Raw genomic sequence first — 18,969 nt, 5'->3', positions numbered from 1 at the left:
TTATTGCTGCAGCCCTAGCTCTGAATAAAATAAAATGCACGTCCCAATTATTGCATTGAAAACATCCTGGGGGAGAAGTCTGGTCTCTTGTCAATGTGGTCGAGGCGTCGTTTAAAACTCTATTCAATGACTTTAAAACAAGAAACACATAATTAATTTAGACTACTGCTACGCGCTTCTTGTCGGGATCCCCAGCAAGAACATCCAGAAGCTGCAATACATACAGAATAGTGCTGCTAGCATCCTGATGAGAGTGCGGAAATACGACCATATCACACCAACTCTCAAATCCCTTCACTGGCTTCCTGTTCCACTCAGGATTGAATACAAAGTCTCCCTACTAACCCACCAGTGCCTCCATGGAAATGCCCCCCTCTACCTCAAAGAACTACTCACCCCCAAACCCTCCACACCACACCTCCGCTCCGGACAGGTTAACCTCGGAGGACAAAGCTAGATAGATCGATAGATAGATAGTACTTTATTGATTCCTTCAGGAGAGTTCCCTCAGGAAAATTTTAATTAAAATTCCAGCAGCAAGCTACAAAAAATGGGAGACCGGGCTTTCTGCTCCGCCGTACCCAGTCTGTGGAACGCTCTCCCTGACCACCTGAGGGCACCGCAGACTGTGGAAGCTTTTAAAAAAGGCTTAAAAACCCTTCTTTTTAAAAAAAAAAAAGCCTTTTTTATTTTATATATATATGCATGCTAATTCTAGCTATTAGGCTGTTCTATTTTTTATTTATTTTTATTTTTATTGTCTTTATTTACTTTACAAAAGAGAAGTGTAGGATACTTTTCTTGTTGCCTTATTTGTATTTTGACTTTATTAAATGTATTTATATTATCATTCGGTGCAGCCGGGCCGGAGCAGGAGGGGATAGAAAGAGAAAAAAAAAGGAAGACATAGGGGGGAATTGTGGGGACAAGAGGGGGATTAGACAGAGAGACAAAAACAACAACAGCAAACACAACAATAGAGCAACATCAGCAAATACGACATGTACAAATATGATGGTAAAAGTGATAGCAAATAAGCAATTAGCGAAATAAAACACAATACAGAAATGACAATGAGCATTATTACACTACAAATGAAGCAATACACATACCAATAGAAATAGCGCTATTGATAATGAATAATACCAATAATTTACCTCAATTATCAACAATACAGTTGTTCAAATGCAACAATACATATACGTCATGACAACTTGAGATACGAAAGAATGCAGAAAAATGGAGAGAAAGAAAGAGAAGCAACCTATATTAACCTTGTAGATTGTTATAGTGACAATAGGTTAAGCTGGGTCTGCAACCCAAAATGTTGAAAGAGCCATATTGGACCAAAAATACAAAAACTAATCTGTCTGGAGCCGCAAAAAATGAAAAGCCATATTACATGTGTCATGAGATATAAATGTAATTAAGAGGACTTAAAGGAAACTAAATGAGCTCAAATATAGCTAAAAATTAGGCATAATGATGCAATATGTACATATCGCTAGCCTAAATAGCATGTTAGCATCGATTAGCTTGCAGTCATGCAGTGACCAAATATGTCTGAGTAGCACTCCACACAAGTCAATAACATCAACAAAACTCACCTTTGTGCTTTCACGCACAACGTTAAAAGTGTGGTGGACAAAATGAGACGGAAAAAGAAGTGGCATAAAACACGTCCTAGAAAGTCGGAGAAAGTTATACATGTAAACAAACTATACGGTGAGTTCAAGGACCGCCAAAATTAGCAGGACAAAACGGCGCTCGCCAAATACTCGAATCAGTGAAGCATGTTTAATAGGGATGGCTATTTGCCGATATCCGATATTCCGATATTGTCCAACTCTTTAATTACCGATACCGATATCAACCGATACCGATATCAACCGATATACGCAGTCGTGGAATTAACACATTATTATGCCTAATTTGGACAACCAGGTATGGTGAAGATAAGGTACTTTTTTTAAAAATTAGTAAAATAAGATAAATAAATTAAAAACATTTTCTTGAATAAAAAAGAAAGTAAAACAATATAAAAACAGTTACATAGAAACTAGTAATGAATGAAAATGAGTAAAATTAAGTGTTAAAGGTTAGTACTATTAGTGGAGCAGCAGCACGCACAATCATGTACTGTATCCCTTGCAGACTGTATTGATATATAATGTAGGAACCAGAATATTGATAACAGAAATAAATGGGGGGAGGGAGGTTTTTTGGGTTGGTGCACTAATTGTAAGTGGATCTTGTGTTTTTTATGTTGATTTAATAAAAAAATAAAAAAAACGATACAGATAATAAAAAAACCGATACCGATAATTTCCGATATTACATTTTAACGCATTTATCGGCCGATACGGACATCCCTAATGTTTAATATAAACAGTGTGCTTTATAACAATTAGGGAGGTTTGTGTCATGTTTGTCCTCATACAGAAACCATACTAAAACAAAAAAATAGATTTTTTTTCCCCGCTCATCTTTTTCCATTCTTCATACATTTTTGAAAAATCTCCAGAGAGCCACTAGGGCGGCGCTAAAGAGCCGCATGCGGCTCTAGAGCCGCGGGTTGCCGACCCCCGCCCTAGGGCAACAAAATAAATATATGTTTGATGAAACGTGATTATGTGTATGTGTGCATATGTACTTGTATATGTACAGTATGTGTATATGTGTTTGTACAGTGAATGTATATGTACAGTATGTATATATGTATGTTTGTTGAGTATTACAATAAAATCTATTATTATTCATATTATTATTAATTTCTAATGTGAAGGACGGACATAAAACAAAGAAAAGAGAAACGAGGCCGCCGCTGACAAACAGGGAGCTTAGGGGGATTCAAATTAGGTTCAATCTCCTCCTTTCCAACTTTGCTAAGTCATTTCAAACTCAAACATCAGAACTTACACATGAGCGGGTCAGCTATCCGTTCTGTTGGCGGAATCATAATGTTGTCTAATTTCTCACCCTCTGGTTGGCTCTCATGGCCTCACCCGAGTAGGAAGATAAAGGTCGGGTTCCTGCTTCGGAAATCTAGCAGGATTTCTCTGCCTGATGCACTTTGTCGCTTTTGGCTGCTACTTTAGATGCAGACGCCACCAAGACAACTTTGGGCAGCGTAGATTTAGTTCAAGTTTATTATTCTTCGGTCAATCGTCAACAAAATAAACAAACAGTTGTACATTCATAAATTGAAAATGAAAATGTTGCAGACCGAAAGGGTTTAGGCTGGAGTTGAACACTTATTGCGCCTAACCCTATAAACAATGTCAAGTACAAAATGAACTTCCGAAAATTATTAAATGTCCTTTGTACAACATATTATAAATACACATTATACATAACATAAACACAATTCAATTATATACACAGTAAAGGCATGTGAAATATCCTTGTAGACATGTTAAACCTTTGTATCAATTTATATACTATATACCAGGGGTCACCAACGCGGTGCCCGCGGGCACCAGGTAGCCCGTAAGGACCAGATGAGTAGCCCGCTGGCCTGTTCTAAAAATAGCTCAAATAGCAGCACTTACCAGTGAGCTGCCTCTATTTTTTAAATTGTATTTATTTACTAGCAAACTGGTCTCGCTTTGCTCGACATTTTTAATTCTAAGAGAGACAAAACTCAAATAGAATTTGAAAATCCAAGAAAATGTTTTAAAGACTTGGTCTTCACTTGTTTAAATAAATTCATTAATTTTTTTACTTTGCTTCTTATAACTTTCAGAAAGACAATTTTAGAGAAAAAATACAACCTTAAAAATGATTTTAGGATTTTTAAACACATATACCTTTTTACCTTTTAAATTCCTTCCTCTTCTTTCCTGAAAATTTAAATCAATGTTCAAGTAAATGTATTGTTTTTATTGTAAAGAATAATAAATACATTTTAATTTAATTATTCATTTAAGCTTCTGTTTTTTCGACGAAGAATATTTGTGAAATATGTCTTCAAACTTATTATGATTAAAATTCAAAAAAATTATTCTGGCAAATCTAGAAAATCTGTAGAATCAAATTTAAATGTTATTTCAAAGTCTTTTGAATTTATTTTAAAAATGTTGTTCTGGAAAATCTAGAAGAAATAATGATTTGTCTTTGTTAGAAATATAGCTTGGTCCAATTTGTTATATATTCTAACAAAGTGCAGATTGGATTTTAACCTATTTAAAACATGTCATCAAAATTCTAAAATTAATCTTAATCAGGAAAAAATACTAATGATGTTCCATAAATTCTTTTTTAAAAATTTTTCAAAAAGATTCGAATTAGCTAGTTTTTCTCTTCTTTTTTTCGGTTGAATTTTCAATTTTAAAGAGTCGAAATTGAAGATAAACTATGTTTCAAAATTGAATTGTCATTTTATTCGTGTTTTCTCCTCTTTTAAACCGTTAAATTAAGTGTAAATATCATTAATTATTAATAATAACATAGAGTTAAAGGTAAATTGAGCAAATTGGCTATTTCTGGCAATTTATTGAAGTGTGTATCAAACTGGTAGCCCTTCGCATTAATCAGTACCCAAGAAGTAGCTCTTGGTTTCAAAAAGGTTGGTGACCCCTGCTATATACAAACAATTATACTTCCATTATTATTTATAACCCACATTTAGTATTTGAATTAACATTGATCATAGTATTAACTACTGTGTTGATTCAAGAGTGATATATTTTTTCAAGACATTAGTCTTAAAGTTTTTTTTAAATGTGTGAATGGAACTGGAACATTTTAAGGAATCATCCAAGCTGTTCCACAGTTGAACCCCCCTGACAGAAACACATCTACTTTTTAAGCTCGTTCTTATCTTAGCTTTCTGGAAGACAGCTGAACCTCTGAGGTCATAGGGACTCTCCCTAGGTTTAGACCTCTCCTGTAGACACCCAGGCAGCATGTGGTTATGAGCTTTATACATCACAATAGCAGTGTTGAGGTCAACAAGATCGTGCAGTTTTAATGTTTTTATTTTAATAAACAGAGCATTGGTATGGTCATGATAATCTGCATAATTTACAATTCTAATCGCTTTCTTTTGAAGTAAGAATATAGATTTAATGTTTGTTTTGTAATTGTTACCCCAGATTTCGACACAATAATTAAGATATGGGAGTACAAAAGAATTATATAACATGATAAGAGCCTTTTGATTTACGGAGTTTTTGATTTTATGTAACATAGCAATATTTTTTGCCATCTTTGTCTTAAGTATATTTATGTGCAGTTTCCAATTTAATTTATCATCTATATAGATTCCCAAAAATGTTGTTGAATACACCCTTTCTATCTCCATATCATCAATTCTTATATGACACTGTTTATTTTTCCTATTTCCAAAAATTATATATTTTGTTTTATTTAGGTTGATTGATAGTTTATAGCAGGGGTCACCAACCTTTTTGAAAGCAAGAGCTACTTCTTGGGTACTGATTAATGCGAAGGGCTACCAGTTTGATACACACTTAAATAAATTGCCAGAAATAGCCAATTTGCTCAATTTACCTTTAACTCTATGTTATTATTAATAATTAATGATATTTACACTTAATTGAACGGTTTAAAAGAGGAGAAAACACGAAAAAATTGACAATTACATTTTGAAACATAGTTTATCTTCAATTTCGACTCTTTAAAATTCAAAATTTACCTGAAAAAAAGAAGAGAAAAACTAGCTAATTCGAATCTTTTTGAAAAAAAAAAAAAAAAATTTTTATGGAACATCATTAGTAATTTTTCCTGATTAAGATTACTTTTAGAATTTTGATGACATATTTTAAATAGGTTAAAATCCAATCTACACTTTGTTAGAATATATAACAAATTGGACCAAGCTATATTTCTAACAAAGACAAATCATTATTTCTTCTAGATTTTCCAGAACAAAAATTTTAAAAGAAATTCAAAAGACTTTGAAATAAGATTTAAATTTGATTCTACAGATTTTCTAGATTTGCCAGAATAATTTTTTTGAATTTTAATCATAATAAGTTTAAAGAAATATTTCACAAATATTCTTCGTCGAAAAAACAGAAGCTAAAATGAAGAATTAAATTAAAATGTATTTATTATTCTTTACAATAAAAACAATTTTTTTACTTGAACATCGATTTAAATTGTCAGGAAAGAATTTAAAAGGTAAAAAGGTATATGTGTTTAAAAATCCTAAAATCCTTTTTAAGGTTGTATTTTTTCTCTAAAATTGTCTTTCTGAAAGTTATAAGAAGCAAAGTTAAAAAAAATAATGAATTTATTTAAACAAGTGAAGACCAAGTCTTTAAAATATTTTCTTGGATTTTCAAATTATATTTGAGTTTTGTCTCTCTTAGAATTAAAAATGTCGGGCAAAGCGAGACCAGCTTGCTAGTAAATAAATAAAATGTAAAAAATAGAGGCAGCTCACTGGTAAGTGCTGCTATTTGAGCTATTTTTAGAACAGGCCAGCGGGCTACTCATCTGGTCCTTACGGGCTACCTGGTGCCCGCGGGCACCGCGTTGGTGACCCCTGGTTTATTGGCATCAAACCATTGCTTTAGTATGTGGAGTTCACTCTCTACAGTCCCTAAGAGATGGCCAAGGTCTTGCCCAGAACAGTACAGACTTGTATCATCAGCAAAGAGAATACATTTGAGTTTTTTAAAGATTTTACAGATATCATTAATGTCCAATAAAAACAATTTTGGATCCCAGTACAGAACCTTGGGGTACTCCATGTGTTATCATCTTTTTATCTGAATCTACATTATTCATATGCACGTACTGTTCTCTGCCACCAAGATAAGTCTTCAACCAATCATGAGCAAGACCTCTAAAACCATACCTCAGCATTTTGTTTAAAAGCAATGTATGATGGATGGTGTCAAAGGCCTTGCTCAGGTCAATAAAAAGGCCAACAACAAACTACCTCTTATCAATTGCAGTGGTTAAATCCTCAACTAGTTCCATCACTGCCATGGAAGTGGACCTGTTTGGTCGAAAACCGTATCGGTGTTCACTTAGCAAGTGATGCTTATCAATAAAACTGTCTAATCTTGACACAAATAATTTTTCAAGGATTTTTGAAAATTGTGAGAGTATAGAAATAGGCCTATAGTTGGTGAACGGATGCTTATCTCCACTTTTGAAGATGGGAATAACTTTTGCCGTTTTCATTTTGTTTGGGAAAACACCTTTTATAAAATAAATATTACATACATAAGTGAAGGGAACAGCTATAAAATCAACAATTTCCTTGATCAGAGAAAAGTCCAAGTCACAGCAGTCTGTTGACTTCTTGTTTTCCTGAGAATTTACCATTTCTGTGATTTCACTTTCATGAACTTTTTTTATGCAGCTATTGTGTAATAACTAGGGATGATACTCGAAACCGGTTTTCCCGGTTGTTCGATAAGAAAAGAACCGAGTCCTCGGACTCGAATCCCTTTTTGAGAACCGGTACCCGTTATCGAGACCACTATAGTAAAGAAAAAGAGTTGGTTCTTTATTCGAATCCCGTCCCGACCAGAAATGCTCCGTGTGACATCACAAGAAATGACGTCACGTAGCTCAGTCATTAGGCGCAGATAGCGAAAGCAGGAAAACAATGGAAGGGAAAAAGCGCTCCAAGGTGTAATAAAGTTCAAAATAAAAGCTATAATCCAATGAATAACTTTACTGAGAGATTTGAGCAGAGTACAAACACATGACCAACACTTTTACCACCAAGCGGAAACATAGCAACCAGGCTAGCAACGCACCTCCTTTACGGCAGCTGTCGCAACGTTCTTAAAACAACCGCAGCACATACATATATATACAACATATCTCCCTTTTTTAACTTTTGTTTTTCTTTCCTTGTAAACAAAACAAAATCACACTGTAGATGTGTTGTCTGTCTAATTATAAATAATGCAGACGAGGCGTGTTGGCTGAGTTCTTGATGTTTACTTTCACAGCGTGGCAACATGCAGCACTTTTTGGGGCTACCGCGTATGCTCGTCACTCCCGTTGCATGCTGGGTAGTGTAGTTGTTATATTCCCTAGCTCATCACATCTTCCCCCATATAAAGAAATAATGTTAACTCAATAAAGTGTATTTCTTTTTTTAGCTTTAACTTTTCATTTTTTAGCATTGTAACCACATTTGCAAACAACTTTTCTCTTCATAGAATTTTCTTTCAATAAAGAAATAAAGTGCAAAAATGTCAAAGCATCATAACAAACAGTTATGTTCCAATAGCAGCAGAAGTGCACTTTTTGGAGAGCTGTATTATTTTCAGTTTTGTGCCCAAGGGACTGATTTTATTTAACACTATATTATTATTTATACACCTATAGTGATCACAGAGACAGCTTGTTTTTGTGATACTGTATATATTTGTTTTTATGAAAAATCCCACTTAATATACTTTGGGTAACAACAGTCAATATTTATTTATTTATTTATTTTTAGATTAAATTGTTTTCTTATATAATAAAAGTGAGCTTTTGTTAAACCAAATATTGTGTGTTTTTTTCCATGTACAACAACCTATCTGGACTCGATAAGAGAATCGATAAGGAATCGGTTCGATAAGAGGATTCGATAATAGGCTCGAACTCGATAATTTCTTATCAAACATCATCCCTAGTAATAACACACACCTTCTAACCCACGTTCTCATGTCTTTCCAAACAGGATGACTACTTCAAAAGCTGGGCTCCCTCCAGGTCTCTAGACCAAGGTAAGTCATCCATATCAAGCGTGTAAGTAACTAATGCAGCTGTGATTTAAAGATGCCTCATGTCATTTTAAATGAGTGTATACTCGAGAGATGGACGTTTGACTAAATGTGCTGGGTTGATTCATTATGAAAATGAACAATTAATTAAATGTTTACATCCCATTAGAAAGAAAAAAAAAAAAACCCCAGCTAGGTACATGGACAAAAGCATACATCATTACCACGGCAACCCTGGATCACCTACTAGGGCAGGCTTGGGCAATTATTTTGACTTGGGGGCCACATTTAGAGTAAAACATGTGTCTGGGGGCCGGAATATGTGATTTTTAGGAACACTGATACAAAACCTCACAATGATTTCTGATTGAATGCCTTAAAAAACAGAATGGAATTTTATTTTTATTTTTTTTACTGAATGAGACACCCAGAATGTACATGAAAATAAAGAATGTGGGATTTACAATATTAACTATGAAGGATAAAACACTGAATATTGACAACATATGAACGTCACACCCCCTCTACATCCACATATTTTACAATCAAACCAAACGCAACAAAAATGCAACAAACACAGCGAAATATGAGCGCGATAGGTAAAAACAAAACCCACCTACAATCTGATATATCACTATCACTCTTTTTTTGTTTGTGCAAATAATCATTAACTTAGAATTTAATGGCTGCAACACGTGCCAAAGTAGTTGGGAGAGGGCATGTTCACCACTGTGTTACATGGCCTTTCCTTTTAACAACACTCAGTAAAGGTTTGGGAACTGAGGAGACACATTTTTGAAGCTTCTCAGGTGGAATTCTTTCCCATTCTTGCTTGATGTACAGCTTAAGTTGTTCAACAGTCCGGGGGTCTCCCTTCTGCTATTTTAGGTGCCACACATTTTCAATGGGAGACAGGTCTGGACTACAGGCAGGCCAGTCTAGTACCCGCACTCTTTTACTATGAAGCCACGTTGATGTAACACGTGGCTTGGCATTGTCTTGCTGAAATAAGCAGGGGCGTCCATGGTAACGTTGCTTTGGATGGCAACATATGTTGCTCCAAAAGCTGTATGTACCTTTCAGCATTAATGGTGCCTTCACAGATGTGTAAGTTACCCATGTCTTGGGCACTAATACACCCCCATACCATCACACATGCTGGCTTTTACACTTTGCACCTAGAACAATCCAGATGGTTCTTTTCCTCTTTGGTCCGGAGGACACGACGTCCACAGTTTCCAAAAACAATTTGAAATGTGGACTCGTCAGACCACAGAACACTTTTCCACTTTGCATCAGTCCATCTTAGATGAGCTCGGGCCCAGCGAAGCCGACTGGCGTTTCTGGGTGTTGTTGATAAACGGTTTTCGCCTTGCATAGGAGAGTTTTAACTTGCGCTTACAGATGTAGCGACCAACTGTAGTTACTGACAGTGGGTTTCCGAAGTGTTCCTGAGCCCATGCGGTGATATCCTTTACACACTGATGTCGCTTTTTGATGCAGTACAGCCTGAGGGATGGAAGGTCACGGGCTTAGCTGCTTACGTGCAGTGATTTCTCCAGATTCTCTGAACCCTTTGATGATATTACAGACCGTAGATGGTGAAATCCCTAAATTCCTTGCAATAGCTGCTTGAGAAATGTTGTTCTTAAACTGTTCAACAATTTGCTCATGCATTTGTTGACAAAGTGGTGACCCTCGCCCCATCCTTGTTTGTGAATGACTGAGCATTTCATGGAATCTACTTTTATACCCAATCATGGCACCCACCTGTTCCCAATTAGCCTGCACACCTGTGGGATGTTCCAAATAAGTGTTTGATGAGCATTCCTCAACCTTATCAAGTCTTTTTTGCCACTTGTGCCAGCTTTTTTTGAAACACGTTGCAGGCATCAAATTCCAAATGAGCTAATATTTGCAAAACATAACAAAGTTTACCAGTTTGAACGTTAAGTATCTTGTCTTTGCAGTCTATTCAATTGAATATAAGTTGAAAAGGATTTGCAAATCATTGTATTTTGTTTATATTTACACAACGTGCCAACTTTACTGCTTTTGGGGTTTGTAGAACCATAAATATATTGCTTCTTTGTAGGGATGTCCGATAATGGCTTTTTGCCGATATCCGATATTCCGATATTGTCCAACTCTTTAATTACCGATACCGATATCAACCGATACCGATATCAACCGATATATGCAGTCGTTACATTTTAACGCATATATCGGCCGATAATATCGGCAGGCCGATATTATCGGACATCTCTAACTACAATGATATGATTTTCTCTAAAAAGGCTCAAAAAATGTATACTTACTAATTAATAATAACAGTTTTGTTTTAAACGTCCATCATCCATCCATTTTACAATATAATTACAACACTTTATGTACATATTTATATACAGATTTGAACAATAAGTTATTCACTGAATTATATTTATTAATTGTGATTCTTACAAAAAATATATCTTATAAAATATAAAAGCTAAAATTAGGGATGTCCGATAATGGCTTTTTGCCGATATCCGATATTCCGATTTTGTCCAACTCTTTAATTACCGATACCGATATCAACCGATATATGCAGTCGTGGAATTAACACATTATTATGCCTAATTTGGACAACCATATATGGTGAAGATAAGGTACTTTTTAAAAAAAATAATAAAATAAGATAACTAAATTAAAAACATTTTCTTGAATAAAAAATAAAGTAAAACAATATAAAAACAGTTACATAGAAACTAGTAATTAATGAAAATGAGTAAAATTAACTGTTAAAGGTTAGTACTATTAGTGGAGCAGCAGCACGCACAATCATGTGTGCTTACGGACTGTATCCCTTGCAGACTGTATTGATATATATTGATATATAATGTAGGAACCAGAATATTGATAACAGAAAGACATGGGGGGAGGGAGGTTTTTTGGGTTGGTGCACTAATTGTAAGTGTGTCTTGTGTTTTTTATGTAGATTTAATAAAAAAATAAAAATAAAAAATAAAAATAAAAATAAAAACGATACAGATAATAAAAAACCGATACCGATCATTTCCAATATTACATTTTAACGCATTTATCGGCCGATATTATCAGACATCCCTAGTTCTTTGCATACATCCCTAGATAAGAGATAACGGTATTGTACAGAGTGTTAGAGAAAACTTACACACGTCAAGGCTGTTTTAATATAAATTAACTGTCTGGACTTTTTAAGCTTTCAAATGAGTCTTTGTCAATGAACAAAAGCACATTTCCAGCTGTTATGATTTCATTCAACAAAGCTGGAATGGAGTTCACACTTGGCAGCTGTAGAATCCACCCAATTAATCCATACTTAGGGTGTTTTAGCTTTTCTTTCACTTTTATTTCTACTCCCAGTGTTTAATGTTCATTTTCAATTTAGATGTCATCTACCCTGATGTAGTTTATGAAAATAAGAGACTCCACTTTATAGTAAATATGCTCTCAGGATGTGTGTGCGTGTGCATGGCGGCACCGAAGGCTCATTTGCATGTGATGCTTACAAGCTGACTATTACCACACAGTCAAGTCTGCTATATCAATCACTCGGAAGTGTGTAATGCTCTTAGATCGTCAGTAACTCTTGGCTAAACTCAGTTATTCCAAACACTTGCTCATTCCCACACCCACACACACATACACACACACACATACACACACACACACACACCCACACACCCACACACACTACAGCACTGATTGGATTGCACCTCTCTGAGCAGCATAACAAAGCGTACTTGGTGGGGAAACGTATACAAACACAATTACTGTCATTCTTTAGAGAAACAAGTGTCGTGCAGATTTATTTGGGCTAGTTCCTCGTGAGTAATGTGACCGATAACAATATTCTTAAATCACTGCCAATTCTAGACGTGTACTGTAGTTTTACAAAAGACAAAATTGTTGGTTTTTTTGTTATTTTCTGTTTGTTTTGGACTCCCTTACAGTGTTTCCCATAAACCGCCAAGATACCTGTGGCGGTGGGGGCGTGGCTATGGGCGTGGTCACCATGACATCATCGAGCAATTTGCATAATTTACTACAATTAGGGATGTCCGATAAAAGCTTTTTGCCGATATCCGATATTCCGATTTTGTCCAACTCTTTAATTACCGATACCGATATCAGCCGATACCGATATCACCCGATATATGCAGTCGTGGAATTAACACATTATTATGCCTAATTTGGACAACCAGGTATGGTGAAGATAAGGTACTTTTTTAAAAAATTAGTAAAATAAGATAAATAAATTAAAAACATTTTCTTGAATAAAAAAGAAAGTACAACAATATAAAAACAGTTACATAGAAACTAGTAATGAATGAAAATTAGTCAAATTAACTGTTAAAGGTTAGTACTATTAGTGGAGCAGCAGCACGCACAATCATGTGTGCTTACGGACTGTATCCCTTGCAGACTGTATTGATATATATTGATATATAATGTAGGAAGCAGAATATTAATAACAGAAAGAAACAACCCTTTTGTGTGAATGAGTGTAAATGGGGGAGGGAGGTTTTTTGGGTTGGTGCACTAATTGTAAGTGTATCTTGTTTTTTATGTGGATTTAATTAAAAAAATAAAAATAAAAAAAAAAAACGATACTGATTTTTAAAAAAAACGATACCGATAATTTCCGATATTACATTTTAACGCATATATCGGCCGATAATATCGGCAGGCCGATATTATCGGACATCTCTAACTACAATGATATGATTTTCTCTAAAAAGGCTCAAAAAATGTATACTTACTAATTAATAATAACAGTTTTGTTTTAAACGTCCATCCATCCATTTTACAATATAATTACAACACTTTATGTACATATTTATATACAGATTTGAACAATAAGTTATTCACTGAAATATATTTATTAATTGTGGTTCTTACAAAAAATATAGCTTATAAAATATAAAAGCTAAAATTAGGGATGTCCGATAATGGCTTTTTGCCGATATCCGATATTCCGATATTGTCCAACTCTGTAATTACCGATACCGATATCAACCGATACCGATATCAACCGATATATGCAGTCGTGGAATTAACACATTATTATGCCTAATTTGGACAACCAGGTATGGTGAAGATAAGGTACTTTTAAAAAAAAAAAATAGTAAAATAAGATAAATAAATTAAAAACATTTTCTTGAATAAAAAAGAAAGTACAACAATATAAAAACAGTTACATAGAAACTAGTAATGAATGAAAATTAGTCAAATTAACTGTTAAAGGTTAGTACTATTAGTGGAGCAGCAGCACGCACAATCATGTGTGCTTACGGACTGTATCCCTTGCAGACTGTATTGATATATATTGATATATAATGTAGGAACCAGAATATTGATAACAGAAAGAAATGGGGGGAGGGAGGTTTTTTGGGTTGGTGCACTAATTGTAAGTGTATCTTGTGTTTTTTATGTTGATTTAACAAAAAAAACGATACAGATAATTAAAAAAACGATACTGATAATTTCCGATATTACATTTTAACGCAGGCCGATATTATCGGACATCCCTAGCTAAAATGTCTCTTAAAGCTCTGCCGTTTTAAATAGTGCATACTAAATAATTTAACTTTAGCCTACTACTACAACCATATTATTTACCAGCAACATAAAGTGAAACAGAGGCAGAGGTGTCCTGCCACAGTCAGTAACAAATAAACAGAAAACAGTAGTGGTCAAATACAAATAAGGCAACAAGAGAAGTATCCTACACTTCTCTTTTGTAAAGTAAATCTGAACAGCCGATACGGGCATCTACATCAACTATATGATTTGCCTGAGAAGCTGGACAGGACAAAAAAAAAAAAAAAAAAAATTATTTTTTTTTAAATTTATTTGTGGCGGACGTAATTCTTTCATGGCGGGCCGCCACAAATAAATGAATGTGTGGGAAACACTGCCTTAGTTCCTGTTTTTGCACCTCTGGGTTTGTTTTAGTTCCCATGGGATTAATTGGGTTCACCTGCCTCTGGTTAGTGGTCGGCACGCTCACCTGTTGTCGACCACTAACCAGAGAGCTATTTAGTCACCTTCCTCGCCACGCTCAGCCTGGCTTCTTTGTTTGCTTCATGCATTAGTATTTCTTGACTTCGAGTTTATGCCTCCTGTGCTAAGAGGTAACCTTAGCTTCCCGTGCGATCGGCACGTTTTCCTTCTGCTTGTTTTCTGTCTTTGGTACGTCTTTGGTTTTTCGAAGATTAAATCATGTTCCTACCTGCACGCCTTGTCCGGAGTAGTCCGTCTGCATCCCGGGAGAACGAACCCCGCAGAAAGATGTGACCCCCCCCCACACGTAGCAGAAATAGCCAGGGACTACCGTATTTTCCGGACCATAGGGCACATTGTTGATCTTTTTTCATATATAAGGCGCAATAAAGGAGTCATATTTTTATTTATTTTTTCTAAAATGTAAAAGACTTCCTTGTGGTCTACATAACATGTAATGGTGGTTCTTTGGTCAAAGTGTTGCATGGATGATGTTTTACTTATCATCTTCAAGTCGCTTTCTGACAGTCGCTTCAGGATGCACCGTTTTGTGGGCGGTCTTGTTCACGTGCCTCCACCTTGACAGCGTCTTCTCCCCGTCATCTGTGTCCCGTGACAAACCGTCCGACCGGAACTCTCTAATAACTAAAGTTCCTTGGGTGAATAATATAACTCACTACACCGGTATGTTTTAGCGCTTTCATGGCGAGTTTACTGACAGATATAAGTAAGAACTTTACACTACTTTATATTAGAAATGGCAACAGTGGAGGATGAATGTCACATAACAAGAAGATAGAGAAAAAGAAGAAGCTTATCGACTAAATTTTCGGCGCGGACTACAAAGGCGGAAGCGCACAATTTTTCGGGATTCATGCAGATCCCAAATACAGATCAGCAGGTACCAGATAGTAAGACAAGTTGCTTTTGCATAATATTGCGAGACAAAACGGCAGATAATACGTCTTACCTTATACACACACCATAATAATACTCCTATGTTGAAGCACAGTACAATCCATCAAGCGGTGTGGCTTCATAGCTTACCAAAGTCGTACTAAAAAATGTTGATAGATGTTTTGTGCGCCGTGTGTAATGTTCTATATTCTCAATTAGGGATGTCCGATAATGGCTTTTTGCCGATATCCGATATGCCGATATTGTCCAACTCTTTAATTACCGATACCGATATCAACCGATACCGATATCAACCGATATATACAGTCGTGAAATTAACACATTATTATGCCTAATTTGGACAACCAGGTATGGTGAAGATAAGGTACTTTTTAAAAAAAAAAATGAATAAAATAAAATAAGATAAATAAATTAAAAACATTTTCTTGAATAAAAAAGAAAGTAAAACAAAATAAAAACAGTTACATAGAAACTAGTAATGAATGAAAATTTGTAAAATTAACTGTTAAAGGTTAGTACTATTAGTGGAGCAGCAGCACGCACAATCATGTGTGCTTACGGACTGTATCCCTTGCAGACTGTATTGATATATATTGATATATAATGTAGGAAGCAGAATATTAATAACAGAAAGAAACAACCCTTTTGTGTGAATGAGTGTAAATGGGGGAGGGAGGTTTTTTGGGTTGGTGCACTAATTGTAAGTGTATCTTGTGTTTTTTTTGTGGATTTAATAAAAAAACAAAAACAAAAACAAAAAAAACAAAACAAAACAAAAAAACGATACTGATAATAAAAAAAACGATACCGATAATTTCCGATATTACATTTTAACGCATTTATCGGCCGATAATATCGGCAGACCGATATTATCGGACATCTCTATTCTCAATGGAACATATAAAATGTTGGTGTTGTTTACTTGAGTCATATTGCAGTCTACACATATCTCTTATGTGTGACTGCCATCTACTGGTTTTATTAGTAGATTGCACAGTACAGTACATATTCCGTACAATTGACCACAATATGGTAACACCCCAATAAGTTTTTGAACTTGTTTAAGTCGGGGTCCACGTTAATCAGTTCATGGTAAACACTTATCATTACACCATGTACCAAATAAAATTGCTTCGAGGTCGGTAAGCAAAACCAGGATTATTCCGTACATTAGGCGCACCGGGTTATAAGGCGCACTGTCGAGTTTTGAGAGAGAAAAAAAAAGATTTTAAGTGCGCCTTATAGTCCGGAAAACACAGTAAGTCTATGTCCCAATGTGGGCAGATACTGTAGTGGATTGTCCGAAGCTTAAACAGCAACAAAAGTGAGTTTAGTACAAAAGGTTTATTTACCCATCGTCAAAAAGTACAAAGTTGGATTGAGTTGCCCATGCAGACAAACAAACGTCCTCCGGAGGACACAAGAATCAAGCAATCACCCATAGCCCTTGTCACTTGGCCATTGTATCTGTTTCCCCATGCCTCGAAGTCCTGTTGTTTCTGACCTGTTTGTTCCGCAACACCCTTGAGTCCCTTAGTCATAATAGACAATCAAAACATTTTGTAGAATGGTCAGACCGACTCCATGTTCATCGTTTACCTACATCTGGTCCATAGTGGATCTAACATAATAGTGAGAGTCCAGTCCATAGTAGATCCAACATAATATTGAGAGTCCAGTCCATAGTGGATCTAACATAATAGTGAGAGTCCAGTCCATAGTGGATCCAACATAATATTGAGAGTCCAGTCCATAGTGGATCTAACATAATAGTGAGAGTCCAGTCCATAGTGGATCCAACATAATAGTGTGAGAGTCCAGTCCATAGTGGATCTAACATAATATTGTGAGAGTCCAGTCCATAGTGGATCCAACATAATATTGAGAGTCCAGTCCATAGTGGATCTAACATAATAGTGAGAGTCCAGTCCATAGTGGATCCAACATAATAGTGAGAGTCCAGTCCATAGTGGGTCCAACATAATAGTGAGAGTCCAGTCCATAGTGGATCTAACATAATAGTGAGAGTCCAGTCCATAGTGGATCTAACATAATATTGAGAGTCCAGTCCATAGTGGATCTAACATAATAGTGAGAGTCCAGTCCATAGTGGATCTAACATAATAGTGAGAGTCCAGTCCATAGTGGATCTAACATAATAGTGTGAGAGTCCAGTCCATAGTGGATCTAACATAATAGTTAGAGTCCAGTCCATAGTGGATCCAACATAATAGTGTGAGAGTCCAGTCCATAGTGGATCTAAGATAATAGTGAGAGTCCAGTCCATAGTGAATCTAAGATAATAGTGAGAGTCCAGTCCATAGTGGATCCAACATAATAGTGTGAGAGTCCAGTCCATAGTGGATCTAACATAATAGTGTGAGAGTCCAGTCCATAGTGGATCTAAGATAATAGTGAGAGTCCAGTCCATAGTGGATCTAACATAATAGTGAGAGTCCAGTCCATGGTGGATCTAACATAATAGTGAGAGTCCAGTCCATGGTGGATCTAACATAATAGTGTGAGAGTCCAGTCCATAGTGGATCTAACATAATAGTGAGAGTCCAGTCCATAGTGGATCCAACATAATAGTGTGAGAGTCCATCCATAGTGGATCTAACATAATAGTGTGAGAGTCCAGTCCATAGTGGATCTAAGATAATAGTGAGAGTCCAGTCCATAGTGGATCTAACATAATAGTGTGCGAGTCCAGTCCATAGTGGATCTAACATAATAGTGTGAGAGTCCAGTCCATAGTGGATCTAAGATAATAGTGAGAGTCCAGTCCATAGTGGATCCAACATAATAGTGAGAGTCCAGTCCATAGACAATCAAAACATTTTGTAGAATGGTCAGACCGACTCCATATTCATCTTTTACCTACATCTGGTCCTTCAATGGTTTAGACTAGAAAAGAATGAAACGAGCAGACACGAAATATAGTTCAAAGGTCAGACATTCCACTACAATACTTTTCGAAGGCGTTGAAGCATTGTGTGCACGATCAAATACGATTTCTGTCCCCACACAAACACATCCACAGAGATCTATAGGGAACATGACGGGTCATGGCAAGAAAGACGTGTCCATGCCTCGTTTTGTCAATGTAGAGAAGTTATGAACATGGACGGAACCAAGTAACCTTACGATAAGAATAGATGGAGAGGCCCTGGAAGTGGTGGGCCATTTCAAGTATACCTCTGATCCATGAAATCAGCGGATGGAAAGTGCACAAAATATATTATCTCAAGAACTGGAATGGCAAAGCAGAGTCTAGTACAACTGAATCACATTTGGAGAGACCGATCCATCACAA

General features: G+C 35.8%; 1 protein-coding gene across 2 annotated transcripts in view; it reads left to right on the top strand.

The window, feature by feature from the left end:
• Window positions 1-18,969, top strand: part of spock1 (SPARC (osteonectin), cwcv and kazal like domains proteoglycan 1) — a 339,599-nt gene that overhangs the window by 126,751 nt on the left and 193,879 nt on the right. For both annotated transcript variants that reach the window (XM_062044006.1, XM_062044005.1), the window contains exon 3: window positions 8,666-8,711. In XM_062044006.1, coding sequence (XP_061899990.1) covers window positions 8,666-8,711 — 46 coding nt within the window. The remainder of the gene's footprint in view (window positions 1-8,665; window positions 8,712-18,969) is intronic.

The sequence above is a fragment of the Entelurus aequoreus genome, linkage group LG04, assembly GCF_033978785.1.
Source record: "Entelurus aequoreus isolate RoL-2023_Sb linkage group LG04, RoL_Eaeq_v1.1, whole genome shotgun sequence".
NCBI lineage: Eukaryota > Metazoa > Chordata > Actinopteri > Syngnathiformes > Syngnathidae > Entelurus > Entelurus aequoreus.
Note: the sequence above shows the minus strand (reverse complement) of the source record. Positions and strands in the feature narration are given on the sequence as shown.